General features: G+C 39.5%; 1 protein-coding gene across 2 annotated transcripts; it reads left to right on the top strand.

Moving 5' to 3' along the window:
* Positions 1–1,999: 1,999 nt before the first annotated feature.
* Positions 2,000–17,763, top strand: cxcr5 (chemokine (C-X-C motif) receptor 5). 2 transcript variants are annotated; one of them, XM_072238140.1, is made up of 3 exons: positions 2,000–2,129; positions 11,098–12,180; positions 15,574–17,763. In XM_072238140.1, exons 1-2 carry the CDS (start codon positions 2,100–2,102, stop codon positions 12,151–12,153), a joined length of 1,086 nt encoding a protein of 361 aa, XP_072094241.1. In that variant the 5' UTR covers positions 2,000–2,099; the 3' UTR covers positions 12,154–12,180; positions 15,574–17,763. The 2 variants fall into 2 exon arrangements, with proteins under 2 accessions (XP_072094241.1, XP_072094240.1); XM_072238139.1 differs by having other exon boundaries at positions 11,098–17,763.
* The last annotated feature ends 1,637 nt before the right edge of the window (positions 17,764–19,400 follow it).

Raw genomic sequence — 19,400 nt, 5'->3', positions numbered from 1 at the left:
GTGAGGCGACACTTCACCTGTGAGCCGGCTGGGGTGAAATACTGCGTCCGGTGCTCCCGATGTGGCCTTCTATATATTGGCGAGACCCGAAGCAGGCTGGGAGACCATTTCGCTGAACATCTACGCTTTGTCTGCCAGAGAAAGCAGGATCTCCCAGTGGCCACACATTTTAATTCCACATCCCATTCCCATTCTGACATGTCTATCCACGGCCTCCTCTACTGTAAAGATGAAGCCACACTCAGGTTGGAGGAACAACACCTTATATTCCGTCTGGGTAGCCTCCAACCTGATGGCATGAACATTGACTTCTCTAACTTCCGCTAATGCCCCCCCTCGTACCCCATCCCTTATTTATTTATATACACACATTCTTTCTCTCTCTCTCTCCTTTTTCTCCCTCTGTCCCTCTGACTATACCCCTTGCTCATCCTCTGGGTTTCCCCCCACTTTTCCTTCTCCCTGGGCCTCCTGTTCCATGATCCTCTCATATCCCTTTTGCCAAGCAACTGTCCAGCTCATGGCTCCAACCCTCCCCCTCGTGTCTTCTTCTATTATTTCCAATCTCCCCCTCCCCCTCCCACTTTCAAATCTCTTACTAGCTCTTCTTTCAGTTAGTCCTGACGAAGGGTCTCGGCCTGAAACATCGACTGTACCTCTTCCTAGAGATGCTGCCTGGCCTGCTGCGTTCACCAGCAACTTTGATGTGTGTTGCTTGTATTCTATCTGCCTTGTCCTTGGAAGTGGGATCTCCCAGTGGCCACCTATTTTAATCCCACTTCCCATTCCGATATGTCAATCCATGGCCTCCTCAACTGTCACAATGAGGCCACACTCAGGTTGGAGGAACAACACCTTATATTATGTCTGGGTAGCCTCCAACCTGATGGCATGAACATTGATTTCTTAAACTTCCAGTAATGCCCCCTCTCACCATTCCCATCTCCTTTCCCCTCTCTCACTTTATCTCCTTGCCTGGCCATCGCCTCCCTCAGGTGCTCCTTTCCACCCCCCCTGTCTTCCATGGCCTTCTGTCCTCTCCAATCAGACTCCCTCTTCTCCAGCCCTGTATCTCTTTCACTAATCAACTTCCCAGCTCTTTACTTCATCCCTCGCCCTCCTGGTTTCACCCATTACCTTGTGTTTCTCTCTCCCCTCCGCGACCTTTTAAATCTACTCCTCATCTTTTTTTCTCCAGTTCTGCTGAAGGGTCTCGGCCTGAAACGTCAACTGTATTTTTTTCCATGGATGTTGCTTGGCCTGCTGCGTTCCTCCAGCATTTGGTGTGTGTTGCTTTGTCCTTGCCTATTTATTTATCCTGTCTCTGTCCTAAACTTTCTACATTCTTCTCAGAGCCCACACTGCCATTTAGATTTGTAACATTAGTAAGTTTAGTTACATTGTGCACAATTCCTGCATACAGGTGATTGAAACTGATTGTTAACAGCTGGTGTCTCAGCAACACACCACTAGCCACGGCTTCTCAAGCCAAAAATGACCACTTTATTCCTGATTGGTTTTCTGTTCATTAAACAATATAATTATATTTAATAATTTGTTTTGATACTCTTGATCAAAGGCCTTTGGAAAATCCATACACACCACATCAACTGGTTCATCCATGTCAATGCTCAAAAATCTCTCTCAAATTTGTCAAACATGGATATACTTTCATTTACTTTTGTTAATTCAGCCCAATTTTTTATAAAATTATTTTCTTAGTAGATTGTTACCATGTCGTTAACAATGAATTCCATTACGTACCCTGCTACTGTTATCAGGTAAATCTCACTGGCAATTAAATGTTTTGACATAGTTTGAAGTTATATTATCTGCCTTAATCAACTGCTGACAGAGGTGATTAGCTGTAGTATACATTCTTTATGTAAATCAAGGAATAGAAAAGGGAAAAATTCACAGTATTTAAATTTGTCAAACAGGAAGGATGTCAATTGAGTTAAAAAAAAGACCGGCTATTAGCTTTTACCATTTGGGTAGCAGTTCTCCATGCTCAAAGGTGCCATCAATATATTAATGAAACTCACTGGCAACTTACCGTCTCTACAATAAAGCTGAGTGCTTTGATATAACTACCTAAAATGAATTTTGAAATATTTTCCATTGATTATGTAAGTATTCCTCACTTTTCTTTTACTGGGCTATGATGAAGGGTATTCATAATAAGATGTGATAAAATAAAGTTCTGCTTGTCTTTTTATCTTAACTTTCAAACCGTTTGATTCTCACAGTATAGTCGGTTTAAAAGGGAAACAAAAGCATTAGGTGTTATAACTTGCAGAGTGAAACTATTAGATTCTGCAAGCAGCAATTTATAGTAACTGTTTTCTCTACTTTGATAACAGATGATGGTTTTGGTAACAGATTAATGATCTGAATATTTTTCAGAAGGGTGTATTCTTTATGGATTTATCCCCCATTCAGTTATTTGATCAAATGCCGGACTTTAAATTTTTGATTGGTATGTTAGAACATTTGTAGTAAGAGGTTCATATTTGAACTCTTCAACTGGTTATATTAATGTACTTAGTCTTTTATACAAGTGGAACCACTCAGTAGAATTTAGATGGGCAGATAAAGTTCAGGTATTATTCAGCATATTCCAGTTGCATAGTAGAACAAGCTTAAGGGCGAAGAGCCTCCAGTTTGTACATTTCTTTAATTTGCTAAATTATATATGAAATCCAATCCTGTCTACGCCCTTAAATAGGTAAAGAGACAATTGCTACAACTCTAAGGTTTTTATCAGTGGTTTCTAAATCCTATGATCTCCATTACCTGTCTCACGGGAACATGGTTAGACCACTTACAAATATGTTGCTGGGTTTATTTTATAAGACCATAAGATATAGGAGCAGAATTAGACCATTTGGCCCATCGAGTCTGTCCTGCCATTTCATTATGGCTGATCCTTTTCTCTCTCAGCCCCAATCTCCTGCCTTCTGCCCATATCTCTTCATGCCCTGACTAATCAAGAATCTATCAACCTCTGTCTTAAATATACATACAGACTTAGTCTCCACAGCTGCCTGTGGCAAAGAATTCCACAGATTCATTACCCAGTATTGGTTTACTACTGTATTATTCGAATCTATCCCTCACATTATATATTTGTGCTGCGAGATAGGTGTGATGATACATTATTATGTGACTCCTTTTCAGTACAAATACAAATCCCATGTTGTTTTGCAGGTATGAGCTTTTGATCTTAGATCAACTCTGTCACCAAGATTGCCCTTACCTCAACTTAGCCTACTCAAAATGCTCCGAACATATCTACACTGACTTTTAAGTTTCAGCAAACCTTAATTTTAAAAATATATTGAATGATTATATTAAAAGATTAACAGCATTTGTCATACAGTGAGATGAATGTGTTATTTTGCATCAATGACCAATACAATCTGAGATTGCGCCGGGCGCTGCCCACAATTGTCACCACACTTCTGGTGCCAAAATAACATGCTCACAACTCACTAACCTACTCACATAGATCTTTGGAATGTGGGAGGAAACCGGAGCACCCAAAGGAAACCCATACAGTCGCAGGGAGAACGTACAAACTCCTTGTAGACATTGACGGGGATCAACCCCCAATTTGTGATTACTGGTGCTGTAAAGCAATCATGCTAACCTCTATACTGTACACTCAGTGACCACTTTATTAGATACAGGAAAGTAGCTAATAAAGTGGCCACAGGAGTGGAATCGTGTGTGGTCTTCTGCTGCTGTACCCCATCTGTCTCAAGGTTCTTTGATGTCCTGTGTGTTCATAGATGCACCTCTGCACACCACTGTTGTGGTTATTTGAGTTACTGTCACCTTCCTGTTAGTTTGAACCAGTCTGGCCATTTTCCTCTGACCTCTCTCATTAACAAGGCATTTTCACCCACAAAACTGCCGCTCACTGGATGTTTTTTGTTTCTCACACTGTTCTCTGTAAACTCTACAGATTGTTGTGTGTGAAAATCCTAAGAGATCAATTTCTGAGGCACTCAAACCACCCTGTCTGGCACCAACAATCATTCCACAGACGAAGTCACTTAGATCACATTTCTTCCCCATTCGGATGTTTGGTCTGAACAACAACTGAACCTCTTGACCATGTCTGTATGTTTTTATGCATTGAGTTGCTGCCACATGATTGGCTGGTTAGATATTTTTGTTAACAAGCAGGTCTACCTAATAAAGTGGCCACCGAGTGTATTGTATTAGTATTTACATTAGTGAAAAGACATGGCAGATACTGAGAAAACATTAATCTCCTACCTTTTGCCTCCCACCTTTCTTTAAGCGTGGAATAGCATTTGCAATTTTCTAGTCCTAAGGAAACAATTCTGACTCTAGTGATTCTTAAAAGATCACTACTAATCCCTACACAATCTCTTCAAGCTACCTCTTTCAGAACGCTGGGGTGTAGTCCACCCGATTCAGCTAATTTACCTACATTTAGGGTGGTGAATCTGTGGAATTCACTACCAAAGACAGCTGTGGAGGCCAAGTCATTGGATATATTTAAAGCGGAGGCTGATTGGTTCTTGATTAGTCAGGAGATCAAAGATTATGGGGAGAAAACAGGGGAATAGGGTTGAGAGGGAAAATAAATCAGTTATGATCAAATGGCAGTGCAGACTTGATGGGCTGAATGGCCTAATTCTGCTCTAATGCCTTATGGGAATCATAAAGAACACTTTAATCATTATACTTTGCTTCCTGCCACACAATGGAATTTATCTTTATTGAACATAATTATATATTTCTTTAATCATCTTCCACTGTATATCTACTGCAATACCTTTCAACCTAATTCCCCAAGTCACTTTAGTTCTTCCTTCTTTCCTGCCAAATGCAATGCCTTTATCTAAGTTTTGGATCCTAGTTTTAGAGATCAGTTTATGACTCTCAAACTGAATATGAAATTCTGTCGTGTTTTAATCCCACTTTACCAAAGGATGTTTTCTTTTGTTATCAGATTACTAATTACTCCAGTCTCATTCCACATATCAGTTATAAAATAAAACCTTTTCTCTGCTGGGGTCCAAAGTATACTGTTTTAGTTAGTTTCTAAACCAGAATTTTAAAGAAATTGGATATGATTTTGCAGATGCTTTCATGGTCCTTGTTTTAATTCTGGAATTGTTCAGTAAACTGGAAAATTAAGCGAGTTGCCTCACTTCTTAAAAAAAGTGACGGAGGTAAACTAGGAATTATAAATGAGGTAGCTGAACATCTCAGTTGATCAGAGGGAGCCAACATGGGTTTTTATAAAAATAGATTATGCCTGCTGAACCTGATTGAATTTTTAAATTTTGAATTAATAGAGGCAACTAAAGGGATCTGAGAGTTTGGACCTTTGGTTGTTACTTCTTTGGATGTTACTTGCTGAAGTCCCTCATAACAGATTGTTAGCCGAAGACAAACCTTATGGAACTCAACATAATGTGTTAGGCTTGTTTATGTTTGTAGTGGCTGGCTGCACAGGGCAATCAGGGACAATGCCAGCCTGCCCGCACTTACCTTTCCTGTCTGCGCAAGGCCAAGCAACCTGACACTTCATAGCTGAGAGGTGGTACAAAAGCTGTACCACTGAGGCTCGCTGAAGACAGAAAGATTTCACGCAGAATCCAACATTTACGTTCAGAACAAAGTTTGCTTACCACAATCTGACATCAACCGGGCAGTCAGTTATCCTGCAACAACTGTTCCCTAATCTGAAGTTTAGAGTATTCTTATACTATTTCTTATCTCTACCAAAAGTAAGGTAATTATTTTACAGAGTCAAGCTTCAGTGCCTGGTAGTATAGGTGAACCAGCAACAGTTTTACCTTTACCTGATACACTCAGTGGCCACTTTAGAAGAGGTACCTTATAAAGTAGTCACTTAGTGTATATGTAATGGTGAGCTGCCTGGAGGTTATATGATGGTTGTTATGCAGTGTCTAGGCATGGGACTACTATCGATCACTTGAGTTTGCAACTTGTGGTTGGGGTTGGTCTAAGCTGGTATTGTCTGCAGCCATCTCATTAATTCCCCTACACACTCACCTCCATTAAAGATCTTTGAATCATTTGTTCAATGTCCATAATAGAGAGACAATTAGAAGTTATTCATTAAAAATTCAAATAATTAAATTTTAACTTCTAAAATGTAAGATAAACAAAAAAAATCAAAACTGTAAATAATTAAAATAATAAATTCAATGTTTTTTTGTAAATATCTTTTCCATTCAATGAAATGCTGAAGTTAAAACGGGCATAAAAGTGAGAGGCCAGGTTCAAGTTGCATCTAGCTCCTCTCTGCATGTCGTTACAACTGCACTGAGGAGTTACAGGCTGGATGCCGGGAACCATCAATTTATGGGACTTGTCACTCAGGGTCTTGGACTAAAAGATGTGTTTTCTTACGTGACTATGTTTGTTTCTCCCTCTTCCTCCCCACCCCCCTTTGCTATTTTGAAAGCATGTGTATGGTTTTGCACCTTGGCCCCAGTGGAACACCATCTCCATCTATGGCTTAAAATACAATTAAACTTGATTTGATTTTATTTTGATTTGAGAAATGTACGCCACTATGTCTGGAGGAAAAAGGACACTGCACACCAACACCAAAACCTCATCCCAGCTAAGCTATGAATGGCTGAGAGCTGGAGATTTCTAAACCACCGACGGTTGGTAAGGTCAGTGTGGCCCAATGATCTGGCTGAAATTTGACAGAATGCTGGGAGATATAGAGAGTAGGGAGCATGGATAAGCAGTAAGCAATCTGCTGAAGAAACTCAACGGGTCAGGCAGCATCTGTGAGAGGAAAGGAATTGTCGATGTTTTAAGGTTGAAACCTTGCGGCAAGATCTCGTTCAAGGACCCAATATACTACAGCTAGTAGTGATATTGGTGGTCTTTGAGCACCAAAAATCATTGGGCCAGACTGACCTCACCGACCGTTGGTGATTAGGAAATCTCCAGCTCTCAGCTGATTCCAGACTTCAGCATGTACTGTCCCTCCTGCTTCACTAGTAGATGCACCATGGACATCAGTGCAGTTGTAGTGACATGCAGAGAGGAGACAGATGCAATTTAAGCCTGGCTTAAATATATATACCCATTATGATTTGAACATTTTAACTAATTGGAAAAAATATTTGCAATTTAATTTGAATTTAATACAGTATTTTAATCATTCGCGGGTCTTGATTAATTCTTGGAATCTTTGTCTTTATTATTTAGTAATCTCTTCCCGAGACAGATCTTTAAATAAGGTATTTCTTCCAGAAGTCTAGTGTCAGACATATGAATGATACGGCCTGTCCAACAGAGTTGACTGAATGCAGTGAAAGTATCAGTACGGGGATGTTGACCAGAGAGAGGACACTGGAATTAGTTCAACAATCCTTCCAGTATTTTCGGAAAGACTTTGTGAAGACAACATTAGTAGTATTTACTCAGAGCCTTGAGCCCTACAGACTTCTTAAGCCCTATATCATTCTCAAGCAAATGCCTCTGTACTGCATACCCCTTAGTCATACAGCTTCAATATTTTGATTTAATATTTTTACCAGTAAATCAAATGTTCCTCAACCATTCCATATGAAGAACATTTCACGGAGTAATGTTGAATTCTTGCTATGATATTCCTTTTGTGACCACTGATTTCCATATGTTGTGAGGCTCAGATGAAGTATATATTCTATACTGTGGAGAAAGCAATTTCAGTGTGAGATCTTCACAGTGGTTCAAATTGTCTGAACTTGGCCCTTTTAGTGACTCACAACAAATAATTTGCAAAATGTCAAAGCAACTCCACATAATGATGGTTTAGGAAACAAATAACAAGAGGTCTGAAAAGTACAACATTATCAAATTAGAAACTCTTAAAATAGCAGATTTTTGGTTCAGCTAATTTCAATTAGAATCTCGAACAGTTTTTTTCAGTCCTTTGGGACAATAGCATGGTTTCCGTTCCCTCTAAGGGCTGTAGTAGACACTTGATGATAATATGATTTGTCTGTCTCTGTGTGAAGTTTGCTACAACCGCTGTTGACTCCAGCAGTGCCAGAGCTAAATCCATGACATCCTTTGATTAGACTGTGCCCAGAACAGGTAAGCGACAGGTAAATAGGTAATCCTGTGGCAAGTACCTGGCCTGCTAGCTCCCTAAAGTCTGTCCATTTTCTGCAAGGCTGAAGTCAGGATTGCTGGCAGGTGGTGGAGTGACATCAGCACTGGACTTCAAGCAAGTAGTCCCGGGTTTGAATCCAGCCACCCCTTGCATGCTTTCCATCAGTACTCGGCTGAGCTTTGAGCTAGCAGCTCAGCCTCGTAAACAAAAGCATTTAAATGCTAAGGAAACGGCAAAAAAGCCGCCCGATGTGCCACAGGCATGAAAAGAAACAACAACAAATCTGGATTATGACAGAATACTCCCCACTTGTCTGGATGAGTGCTCCTTCAACAACACTCAAGAAGCTCAACATCATAGCAGCCTGCTTGAGAGGCATGCCATCTCCATAACCTTTCACGCACTTCACCACCAAAACTGCAGTTTATACCAAATACACTCCAGCAATTTACCAAGACAGCACATCCCAAGCTCATGATCTCCACCAGTTAGAAGCAATGCATGGGCACACCACTACCTGGAAGTTGCCCTCAAAGCCTCACACCATCCTGACTTGGAAGTATATCGCTGAGTTAAAGTCTTGAAACTCCCTTCCAACAGCATCGTGGGCATCCTCACACCTCAGGAAGTGCCCCCATTCAAGAGAGCAGTTCACCTTCTCAGAGGCAATTATGGATGGGCAATTAAATATGGTTCAGCTGGCAAAGCCCACATCTCTTGAATAATAACAAAAGGTGAACTTATTACCTTTCCAACCCCCACCCAGCAAATCTTTGAATCTTTGATGCCACAGGCTATGTTCTTTCATGAGTATAGAAGATTAAAGAACCAATCAAACTAAAATGCTTAAGCCAAGAAACTTTGTCTTCAGGGGTCAACCCAAAACTTGGGAATCATGAAAATAAAGGTAAACTATTCAAGTTTCTTCCTGGCAAAAGTACTTCACATAAAAGGACAATAGAACTCTGTCCCTTAACCCCAAAAGCAAACTGACATTGACAGATTTTTGCTGCGAAGACTGTTAAGAATTATAACATTAAGAAAGGGAAATGAAGTACAAACAGAGACCAACATAATCTAATTTAGTAGTCATGGTGACTTGTATCTTGACTAGCTTCCATCTATTTGAATATTCTGAGGGTCAGACATTATTTATCAGTACTTGTAATGATAACATGGATGATATAGACAAAGTGGTTGTTCTAGACCCAAATAATGAATAACACACACAAAATACTGGAGGGACTCAGCAGACCAGGCAGCATTTTGTGTGTGTTGCTCAGATTTACAGTGTTTGCAGATTTTCTCTTGTTTCTAATAATGAATAATTAGCATACATCATGAACAGGAGTATTGTGTAAAATTCGTAGCACCAGAAAGGATGCAAAGGCAGAGAGCTTTTTCCTGGATGTTACCAAGGACGAAAGACTTCAGTTTTGAGAATAGGTTTTGCAAAAGATCTTAGAACAGAAGAAGTAAAAGCATCACTTAAAAGACATTTTCATGATGATCACAGGTTTCTCTTTACTCTTATATGGAGGGAAAACTAAATTGTTGTTTTCCCTCAAGATTTGTTGCAATCTAGAATACTCTCTGAAGACATTGGAAGATGATACTGTAATTCATTTCAAAGAGGAGTTCTTGAGGACAAAAAAAATTACAGGATTTTAGTTAAAGATGGAACTAATCATCAAAGAGCAATAATTTCAAGTTCAAGTTTAATTGTTATTCAACTGTACACATGTATATAGCTAAAGAAAACAGCTTTCCTCTAGGGCCAAGGTGTAAATCACAGTACATACACAGCTCATATAGTTACAATAGCACGACAGTCACAAAATAATATTAGCACAAGTCCCTGCGTGTCATGGCCTGAAGATTGATGGTGCATGGGATGTTGTCCTGGAGACCCGTTTCTGCAAGAGCAAGGAGAGAGATGGAATGTTTCTTCTGTGGGCGCATGATTCTGTAGCTGTAAGAAACTTGGACTGCTATTCAGGTGGTACATTAAGCTCTTGGTTTGTGGGAGCCTTGACCATATTTTCACTCAATTTCTACACAGTTGCAGCTGTAAGTAGAATGATTGTATTTTGGAATCCTGATTGAGTGCCTCCTTCTTCACTAAAATTCACAAGAGCCATTTGTCCTGTTCTTCCCCAGAATAGTACCTCAGAAACCAGTAGGTCTGAGGTACTTCCGAAAATGAAAACATAAAAACTTGTAAGTATTTGATAGGACAGGCAGCCCATATGAAGGATGAAGGAGAATTAACATTTCATATTGACAACGTCTCATCAGAATCAGATTTAATATCATTGGCATATGTTGTGAAATTTGTTAACTTTGCAGCAGCAGTACAATACACGATAAACATAGAGAAAAGAAAACTGAATTACAGTAAGTATATATGTATATTAAGTGGTTAAGTTAAACAAGTAGTGCAAAAACAGAGATAAATAAGTAGTGAGGTAATGATCATGGGTTCAATGTCCATTCAGAAATCGGATGGCAGAGGGCAAGAGCTGTTCCTGAGTTGTTGAGTGTGAGCCTTCAGGCTTCTGTACCGCCTTCCTGATGGTAACAATGAGAAGAGGGCATGTCCTGGTTGGTGGGGGGTCCTTAATGATGGGCGTCGCCTTTCTGAGGCACTGCTCCTTGAAGATGTCTTGGATACTACGGAGGCTCGTGCCCAAGATGGAGCTGACTAATTTTACAGCTCTCTGCAGCTTACTTTGATCCTGTGCAGTAGCCTCACCTCACCCTCCCGACACCAGATAGTGATGCAGCCAGTTAGAATGCTCTCCACAGTACGTCTGCAGAACTACTCATTAAATAATCATATCAAGGAAAAAGGGAATGAGGCAATACTTGTGCAATAATTTATATGATATTCAGATTAATAAGCCAAATACTTTCAGAACCAATTTTAAATGTCATTATTTGTGTCTTTTTATTCCTTTTAGTTCAACTTCTCAGATGTCAACGAAGCGATCACAATGGATTATGGCGATACTTACTGTCCAGAATTAGATGAAACCCCACAGTATTTCCATAAGGTTATTGTACCAATATGTTATTTCCTGGTCTTCCTGTTAGGGGTCATTGGAAACGGTCTGGTGTTGCTGATATTGTTGCGTTACAAGAATTCAAGATCTCCAACTGACAGTTATTTACTACACCTGGCAGTCGCTGACCTCCTCCTGGTTCTGGTCCTGCCCTTCCTTGCAATTGAGAGTATTTTTGGATGGTTGTTTGGTACATTCCTTTGCAAACTTCTAACTTCTATCCACAAACTCAATTTCTTTTGCAACAGCCTACTGCTGGCATGCATCAGCATTGATCGCTACTTGGCAATTGTCTATGCAATTCAGACACATAAAAATCGCAGAGCCAAGTATGTCCACCTGGTCTGCTCCATTGTTTGGGTGACAGGTTTCATTCTACAAATTCCTAATTTAATTTTCTTACAGGTTGAACCTATGGTTAATGAAAATGAAACCAAATGCATCTACGTATCAGCTAGGGCCAATGACTGGCTTCTGGCTGAACAATTTTTATACCATGGAATTGGCTTTACCTTGCCACTCACAATCATGTGTTACTGCTATGCAAAGATAATCAAAACATTGTACAAGACCCAGAACTTTGGGAGACACAAGGCCATTAAAGTGGTGGTAATAGTCACTGTGATGTTTTGCATTTGTTGGGCCCCCTACAACGTGGCAAAGTTCATAAAGACTTTGCGCAACCTGGATGTGATTACTGCAGATTGCAGCTTCTACAAAAGCCTCAAGTTTACCATCATGGTATCAGAGAGCACCGGATTCATGCACAGCTGCCTGAACCCAGTCCTTTATGTGTTTATTGGGGCAAAATTCAGGAATGACATCTTGAAAGTTCTCAGAGAACTGTGCTGCATCAGACGAGCAACTTTGGTAAACTACCTTCAAAAGCAGCAAACTGAGAGGAACAGGAGCAGCTCTGTTTTTGACAATACTACTTCCTGGTCCACTCTTTAAGTATGGCAGTAACACAAAGTAAACAAGGTAATGCGGGGGTGCGGCACTGTATACAAAATAATTCACAATATTTTGAGTGTTATGGGAATAAATAGCAAGAGCCAATCTTTGGCAAGTAGATGCCAACTTAGTTCTAGGGTTAGGGTTATAAAAATCAAGAAAAGTCAACTTAATAAAGTAATAAAAAATACAAAATGTTTCTTGGGGAATTAGAAATAGAAAGCCAGGGAAGTTATTTTCAAAAGCACAAGGGATTCTGCAGATGCTGGAAATCCAGAGTAACACACACAAAATACTGGAAGAACTCAGCAGGTCAGGCAGCATCTGTGGAAAGTCGACATTTTGGGCCGAGACCCTTCATCAGAACTGCAAAGGAAGAAGGTTTCTTTTTGTTGTCTCGTCGACTCTTTATTTTGACATTGTAACTATCAAGCAGGACTGAACAGATGTTGATGTTTTTACTCGATAAGAGGATGAGGAGGTGCCCTGCATAGAGATTCATTAGTGGAAGTCACATTTTGCACTAAAGGAGGGTGGATATGGTTGTTCAAGTCAATCATCTCAGATGCTGGATATTGGAGAAGAGTTCCTTGGGGAAACCATCTTTACCTTGTTCTTCAATTACTTTTATACTTCCATAGTTTAAGTGGGGCTATGCACTGATTACTATTCAATTAAATTTACAACACTGTCAAAAATGAAGCAGCATATGCTTCTGTGTATTAAGAGCTTGGTAGTATTCAGGCATGAACACAGTGACAAGGAAATTAAAATCTCCAATGAAAGAGAATCTAAGCAGTTAACCTTGACACTGAATGGCATTACTGTTATTACTCTCCACTTATCTGGATGAATGTTCCTCTAACAACATTCAAGAGGTCTGCCACCAACTGAGATCATTCAGTATGCTTGACTCATACCCTATTCACTACCTTACCCTTTCACTCCCACCATTTTGACCTATGTGGTGGAATTATGTACCTTTGGCAAAACGTGTTGCTACTCATGTGTCACCTGCTTACCTTGTTGCCTATTCCACAAAGATGGAAAGACCCAACAGGTGCACGTGAACATCGTCATTAAGTTCTCCTCCAGGTCAACACCTTTGTCACCTAGAAATATTTCACCATTCTTTCTTCACCACTAGATACTCTCTATTCAATAGCAAATAGAGCTCTCTTCTACCTTCTTTAGGACAGTTAGAAATGGGTAATAGAAGCAGGTCTTGTCATCAACACCTACATAACATAAATGTATTGAATTTTTATAAAGTGTCCTTTTGAGACAGTGATTTCTCCTCGTATGATAGTCCTTTCATACCAGGAATCTACCTTGCAAATCTTTGTTGGACTACATTACATGCTTCCTGATAAAATGACAAAACTTAGAAAGTCCACCAGGTGTGGTCTGCCCTAAGGCATGTTACAGTTGTAGCAGGACTTCCTTACTCTCATATTCTAGCTCTTGCAACAAAGACTTCATTGCCATTAGTTTCGCTAATTGCTTGCTGTATTTTTGTATAGACCTGTCATCCATATATAAAGAAAATTCAAAAATATTTTTCTCCTTTAAAAAATGTATTTCTTATTCTTCCAATCAATATGGATAACCTCACATTCTTCCCCATTCTACTTTATCTGGTCAGTTACATAACCTGTCAATACCTCTACGTCCTTGCAGATTACTTCACCACCTGTATATTGTCAATAAATTTAAATACTTTCTATTTGGTTTCTTTCTTTAAATCTCCAAGATATTAATGCAGAAGAAAGCTGAAGTCCAAACATTGATTATGTTCCCTCTCATAAAAGAAAGTTAACAGCAGAATTAAGTTTTCTCTAAATAACCTGTTACTCCAGTTCCTGAAAAAATAACTTGATGATTTTTGCAACCATTGTTCCAAGCTGACTGGCCCATGATTCCCTGTTTCATCTCTCCCTCAATCCCCTTTTTTTGAATACATGTGCTATATATACAGTTTTTCATTCCACTCGAGCTTTTCTAGAATCCAATGAATTTTGTTTGATCATAATCAATACATCCAGTATCTTAACCCTAACACACAAGCTATCAGGCTCAGGGCATTTGTTAGATTTATATCTCATTAGTGTTTCTTGCACTATTTCATGATGAATATTAATTACTTTTATTAGCCCTTCAGTGCCCTGTTAAAAGTGAAATGTTTCTGTGTCCTCAGCTGTGAAAATTGATTAAAATGCCTGTTAAGCATCTCAGCAGTTTTCTCTCCCATCAAAGTTCCTCTTCCTCCATGCTTTCTTTTATACTTGTCTGCTTTCCTTCATACTCCTTTTTTAATATCTATAACTTACAATCTGCCCAACCCATAAGATTTGGGAAGAACTTAGTGGGTTAGGCAGCTTCTGTGGAGTGGAATGGACAGTCGATGCTTTGAGTAAGACCTTTCATCTGGACCTGAAATGTAAACTATCCATTTCTCACCATAGATGCTGCCTGATCCTTTGAGTTCTGTCAGCAACTTGTGTGATGCTTCAAATCCCAGCACCTGCATTCTGTGTCTCCATCTAACAACCCATTCACCCGTTTCACTAGTGACGTTCAGGGAGGAAATCTGCCATCCTTACCCTGTCTGTGGGAGACTCCACAACAATATGGATGACTTTTAAAATGTGTCTGAAGTGGCCTGGCAAGCTATCTGTTTGGGGTAGTTGGGGATGGATAATGTTGAAGTGATGCCCACATTTCCCAAAAGATAAATGACCAGAAAAACATCTTAAAAAAAAATCCTACCAATACTTAGACTCATTACTTTGCAACATCATATGACAACTTTTGTTCTAATAACCAACTTTAATTTTTTTAATCACTGTGTTTTGCAATGAAGCTAATATTTTGCAATGAAAAGTAATTTTAAGAACTTTTAAATATTTCTTTATAGCCTACTTTTTTTTCAATCCACTTCAGCAAACTTGCTTTCTTATTTATGTCAAATTGATTTTAGTTGAATTTAAATATGTAATTTTGGATACAATTATGTCACTATCAAACTCAGTGCTATGCTCATTCTTCCAGGGAAGATCCCTTATCTCTGAGATTACTAATTAAACCTCCCTCTTTACACAAGAAAACAAATATAAATACTCTGCTGCCTGACCTGCTGAGTTCCGCCAGCATTTTTTTGTGTGTCGCTCTGGGTTTCTAGCATCTGCAGAATCGCTTGTGTTTATAAATACTCTGTTTTCTGATTGATTCCAACCTTATATTGATTATCGAAGAAATTATCTCCAGCAGATGTGAAAGAGCATCTCCACAGGATTATTTTCTTGGTCCATCACAGGGGAAAAAAATACCAAGGGGTATTTTTCACCACTACTCCCTATGGGACTGTGATAATGGTCAACACCTTCCTCACTGAACTGTGGACATGTAATCTATTTACAGGTGATCTGAGTCAATCTGAAAGACCGTGCGGCATGGTAGCATAGTGGTTACTGTAAAGCTATTACAGCACCTTCGACCTGGGATCACTTCCTATCGTCATCTGTAAAGAGTTTGTACGTTCTCCTTGTGATCATGTGGATTTCCTCCGGGTGCTCCGCTTTCCTTCCACATTCCAAAGACGTACAAGTTAATATGTTAATTGGTCACATGGGTGTAACTGGGTGGTGCGGGCGTGTTACTGTGCTGCATCTCTAAGTAAAATCAAAAGTAATGCATAACACCCCAGGGATGACTGCTTCTCTTCCCTCTGCTCATCAAACAAACAGGAGAAATATATTTAGATCCTTGAGCAGTTTTAAGCATTCAATTGGATAATGGTTTATTACCTGTTATCTGCCTTGATTTTGTAATATTTTAAACTTTTGCTTAACAAAGATTGTCGCAGTTTTAAAGCTTGCATTTGATGCCTTGTCTTGACAAGTTCAAGATGTTCACAACTGTTTGTACGCTGTATGAAGATGTGTTTCCTGATTTATGGTTGTGCCTCCTATAAGCGCAAATAACATATCTATTCAATATTTTCTTTTAATCATCTTGAACAATAACATACCCAATTGATCTTAGAAGCGCAAATAACATCTCTATTCTATATTTTCTTTTAATCATCTTAAACAATGACATACGCAATTGATCTTATTTACTCAAAGGAGTGAGGTCAAGTCAATGCAATTTGTCCTCATAAATTAATCCTTTCAGCCTTAGTATTCTTGTTTGTAGGCAGTGTCTTGGGATCAAGGGCGATTTGCTTCTACTTTAAATTTGTGACTTTAGAATGGTTAATAAGGCCAAAGAGGGAATTGTAGAATCTTCCAGAGATGGGGCAGAAGGTGTCTTATGATTCAAGTGAGTGAGTAGTTTGTGAGGTGGTCTATTCCTTCCACTTCCAGATACAGGGCATCTGCATATTTCTTGAATGAACTTGAGGTTCTCCAGATTTTCCCAAATGCTCCATCTTCGCTGTAAGTAGTCATGGGCCAGAGATTCTCAACAATCAGTGGGAATGTTGAATTTCTTCAAGAAGGCTTTGAAAACATCCCTGAATCTTTTCCTCTGTATACCTGGTCTTGCAATACAGTGCTTCTTTCTGGCCTGAAAAAGAAATTGCCTGTCCAGTCTAATGAGCCTTAAGTTTCATTCTGGTGAATCAACCTTATACCCATTCTAAGGCCTATAACCTTTCCCAGGATGCAGTGCCTAGAAATGAAGACCTGTGCATAAGTTGAAAGTGCGACTTACTGTATACGTAACAAAGTGGAAAGGTCACGATCACCAAATATCCTAACCAGCACCTATTTGTTTATGATACACAAGCAATCATTCCTTTATTGAGGTTGCAACTGTCAACCAGTGCACTCCAACAAGGAGTCGTTGAGTAACTTCGATTTCCATCTAACATTATATATGCAATGCTTCTGCAGTTGAACAGATTGTTAAGGATCTTTAAAGCCGAACAGGTTAGAGAGGTAGTGGAGGAAGTGAGCTCCAAATATTCACATGTACAATGAGAGCACTCTCCTTCAGGCAATTAAGAAAAAGAATCATGACAGTTTATAAGAATGCCACAGTTTAGGGTGAAAGTGATCTCATTAAAAACTGCATGTAACAGCAGAAACCTTTGAAAAGCATATATACTCTACAGACGCTTTGAGGAACTAAAAGGTTAATGTCATCACTATCGTGCACCCAAAAATGCATGAAACTTCAATAAACTTGTTGTGAACAATCTTACAGCAGAAAACTGACTGCTCAAAGTAAGATCTGCCTAGTTAGCAGTGAATAAGAAGGGATTTATTCTGCTTCCAATGCCTACAATGATCTTTGTAAAAATGTATTTGCAGAATCTTCATGAATACAGTATATGGCATGGTTTATTGTGATTAATCTGCACCAGTAATTGCCATTTGGCTCTGAAGTCACCAGTTTCTGTTTTTAACACATCACAAGATGCAAGTTGAGGTTGTTCTGCTTGTTTTGAATATAACTCAGAGACTAGAAGTGATATTGCTTAGATTTCAAACTTGATGGTAAGAATTTGCATATACAGACTATTAAAAACTGCTTAAAGCTTTGCAATTTAAACTCATTCATGTATTGCTGATGGATTTTATTATTCATTAATAAAGGACATGTCCTACACTGCACAGAGTCTGTTGAATTATTTGTGTATATCTGAATCATTTTAACTTTGATCTTATGTTGCTCATGACTTAAAGACCATCATTCCCTCTGACATTTCTGCTGTAAATGTAAGATTAATTTCCATTTCGTAAAGTTAAAATACACAGCAGGCACAAACAATAGAGGCCCCAGCACTGGTTCCTGTGGAACACCCACCGATCACAGACCTTCGGTGAGTATAAAAGCTTTCCACCAGTATGGACAACCCAGTACTGGATCCAAACTATCAAGTCACCATGGGTCCCGTGCTTCTTAGTCTTCCCGATCAGCCGGCCATAAGGGACTTACTGAATCCACTACCCTACCTTCATCAGTCACCTTTATCACCTCCTCAAAAAAACTCTAGCTGTAAGACATAAACACGAGGAATTCTGCAGATGCTGGAAATTAAACACACATCAAAGTTATCGGCGGGTTTAATAGTAAGGTTAGGATTAGTGCGGAGGGAGTGGAGAGCAGAGTGTTCGCCCCTCTCCCCCTTGTCTTTCTCCCCGGACCTCCCGTCCCATGATCCTCTCATATCCCTCTTGCCAATCGCCTGTCCAGCTCTTGGCTCCATCCCTCCCCCTCCTGTCTTCTCCTATCATTTCGGATCTCCCCCTCCCCCTCCCACTTTCAAATCTCTTACTAGCTCTTCCTTCAGTTAGTCCTGACGAAGGGTCTCGGCCCGAAACGTCGACTGTACCTCTTCCTAGAGATGCTGCCTGGCCTGCTGCGTTCACCAGCAACTTTGATGTGTGTTGCTGTAAGACATGACCTGCCCCACACAACGCTATGCTGACTGTCCTTGCTTAGCCCATGCTCCTCCAAATGTGAATAAATCTTATCCCCAAGGATCCTCTCCAACAGCTCCTTAGCACTGTTGTGAGGCTCACTGGCCTATAACCTCCTGGATTATCCCTATTTCCCTTATTAAGTCACATCCCTTTAAAGATAACCGCTCACTGAGGCTCCATGGTAATTATAGGCTGGTTTAATACAGGATACTTATCAGAACACTGGTAAAGGATTCATTGACATATTTGGGTAAAGTAGTCTCTGTTTTTTTTTTAAACACATTGCTTAGGCCAACATGCTTTAGAATCTGGAACATTTCTCTCAGGTTGGAAGGCGGCAAATGTAACCACACTATTTTAAAAATAGAAAGAGAAAATGTGGAATTACAGACTAGTAGGACAAATGTTAGTTGTGGACAAAATGTTAGAATCAATTTTAAAAGGTGGAATAACAGAACACAAAGTATATATTAATGGAAAAGGACAATGTCAGCACTGGCCTTCGTTTGAAAAAGGAAAATCAGACTTAACAAATCTATTTGCACTTTTTTTTAACTAGTAAAGCAAATAAGGAGGAACCAGTAGATGTGAATGTAATTGGGCTTTCAGAAGATGTTTAATAATGTCACATATAAGAGGTTAATGTACAAAATTAAAGCACGTGAAACTAGGGGTAATATAAAGGCCGGAATTGAGAGTTGGTTGACAGACAGGTAAGAGAGAAAAGGGATAAGTATGTCAGTGTCTTCCAGAATGCTGCAGAGATCATGCTTGGACCCCGGCTGATCTATATTAATGACTTGGAGGAGGGAA

Source organism: Mobula birostris, chromosome 20, assembly GCF_030028105.1.
Source record: "Mobula birostris isolate sMobBir1 chromosome 20, sMobBir1.hap1, whole genome shotgun sequence".
NCBI classification, from domain to species: domain Eukaryota; kingdom Metazoa; phylum Chordata; class Chondrichthyes; order Myliobatiformes; family Myliobatidae; genus Mobula; species Mobula birostris.
Note: the sequence above shows the minus strand (reverse complement) of the source record. Positions and strands in the feature narration are given on the sequence as shown.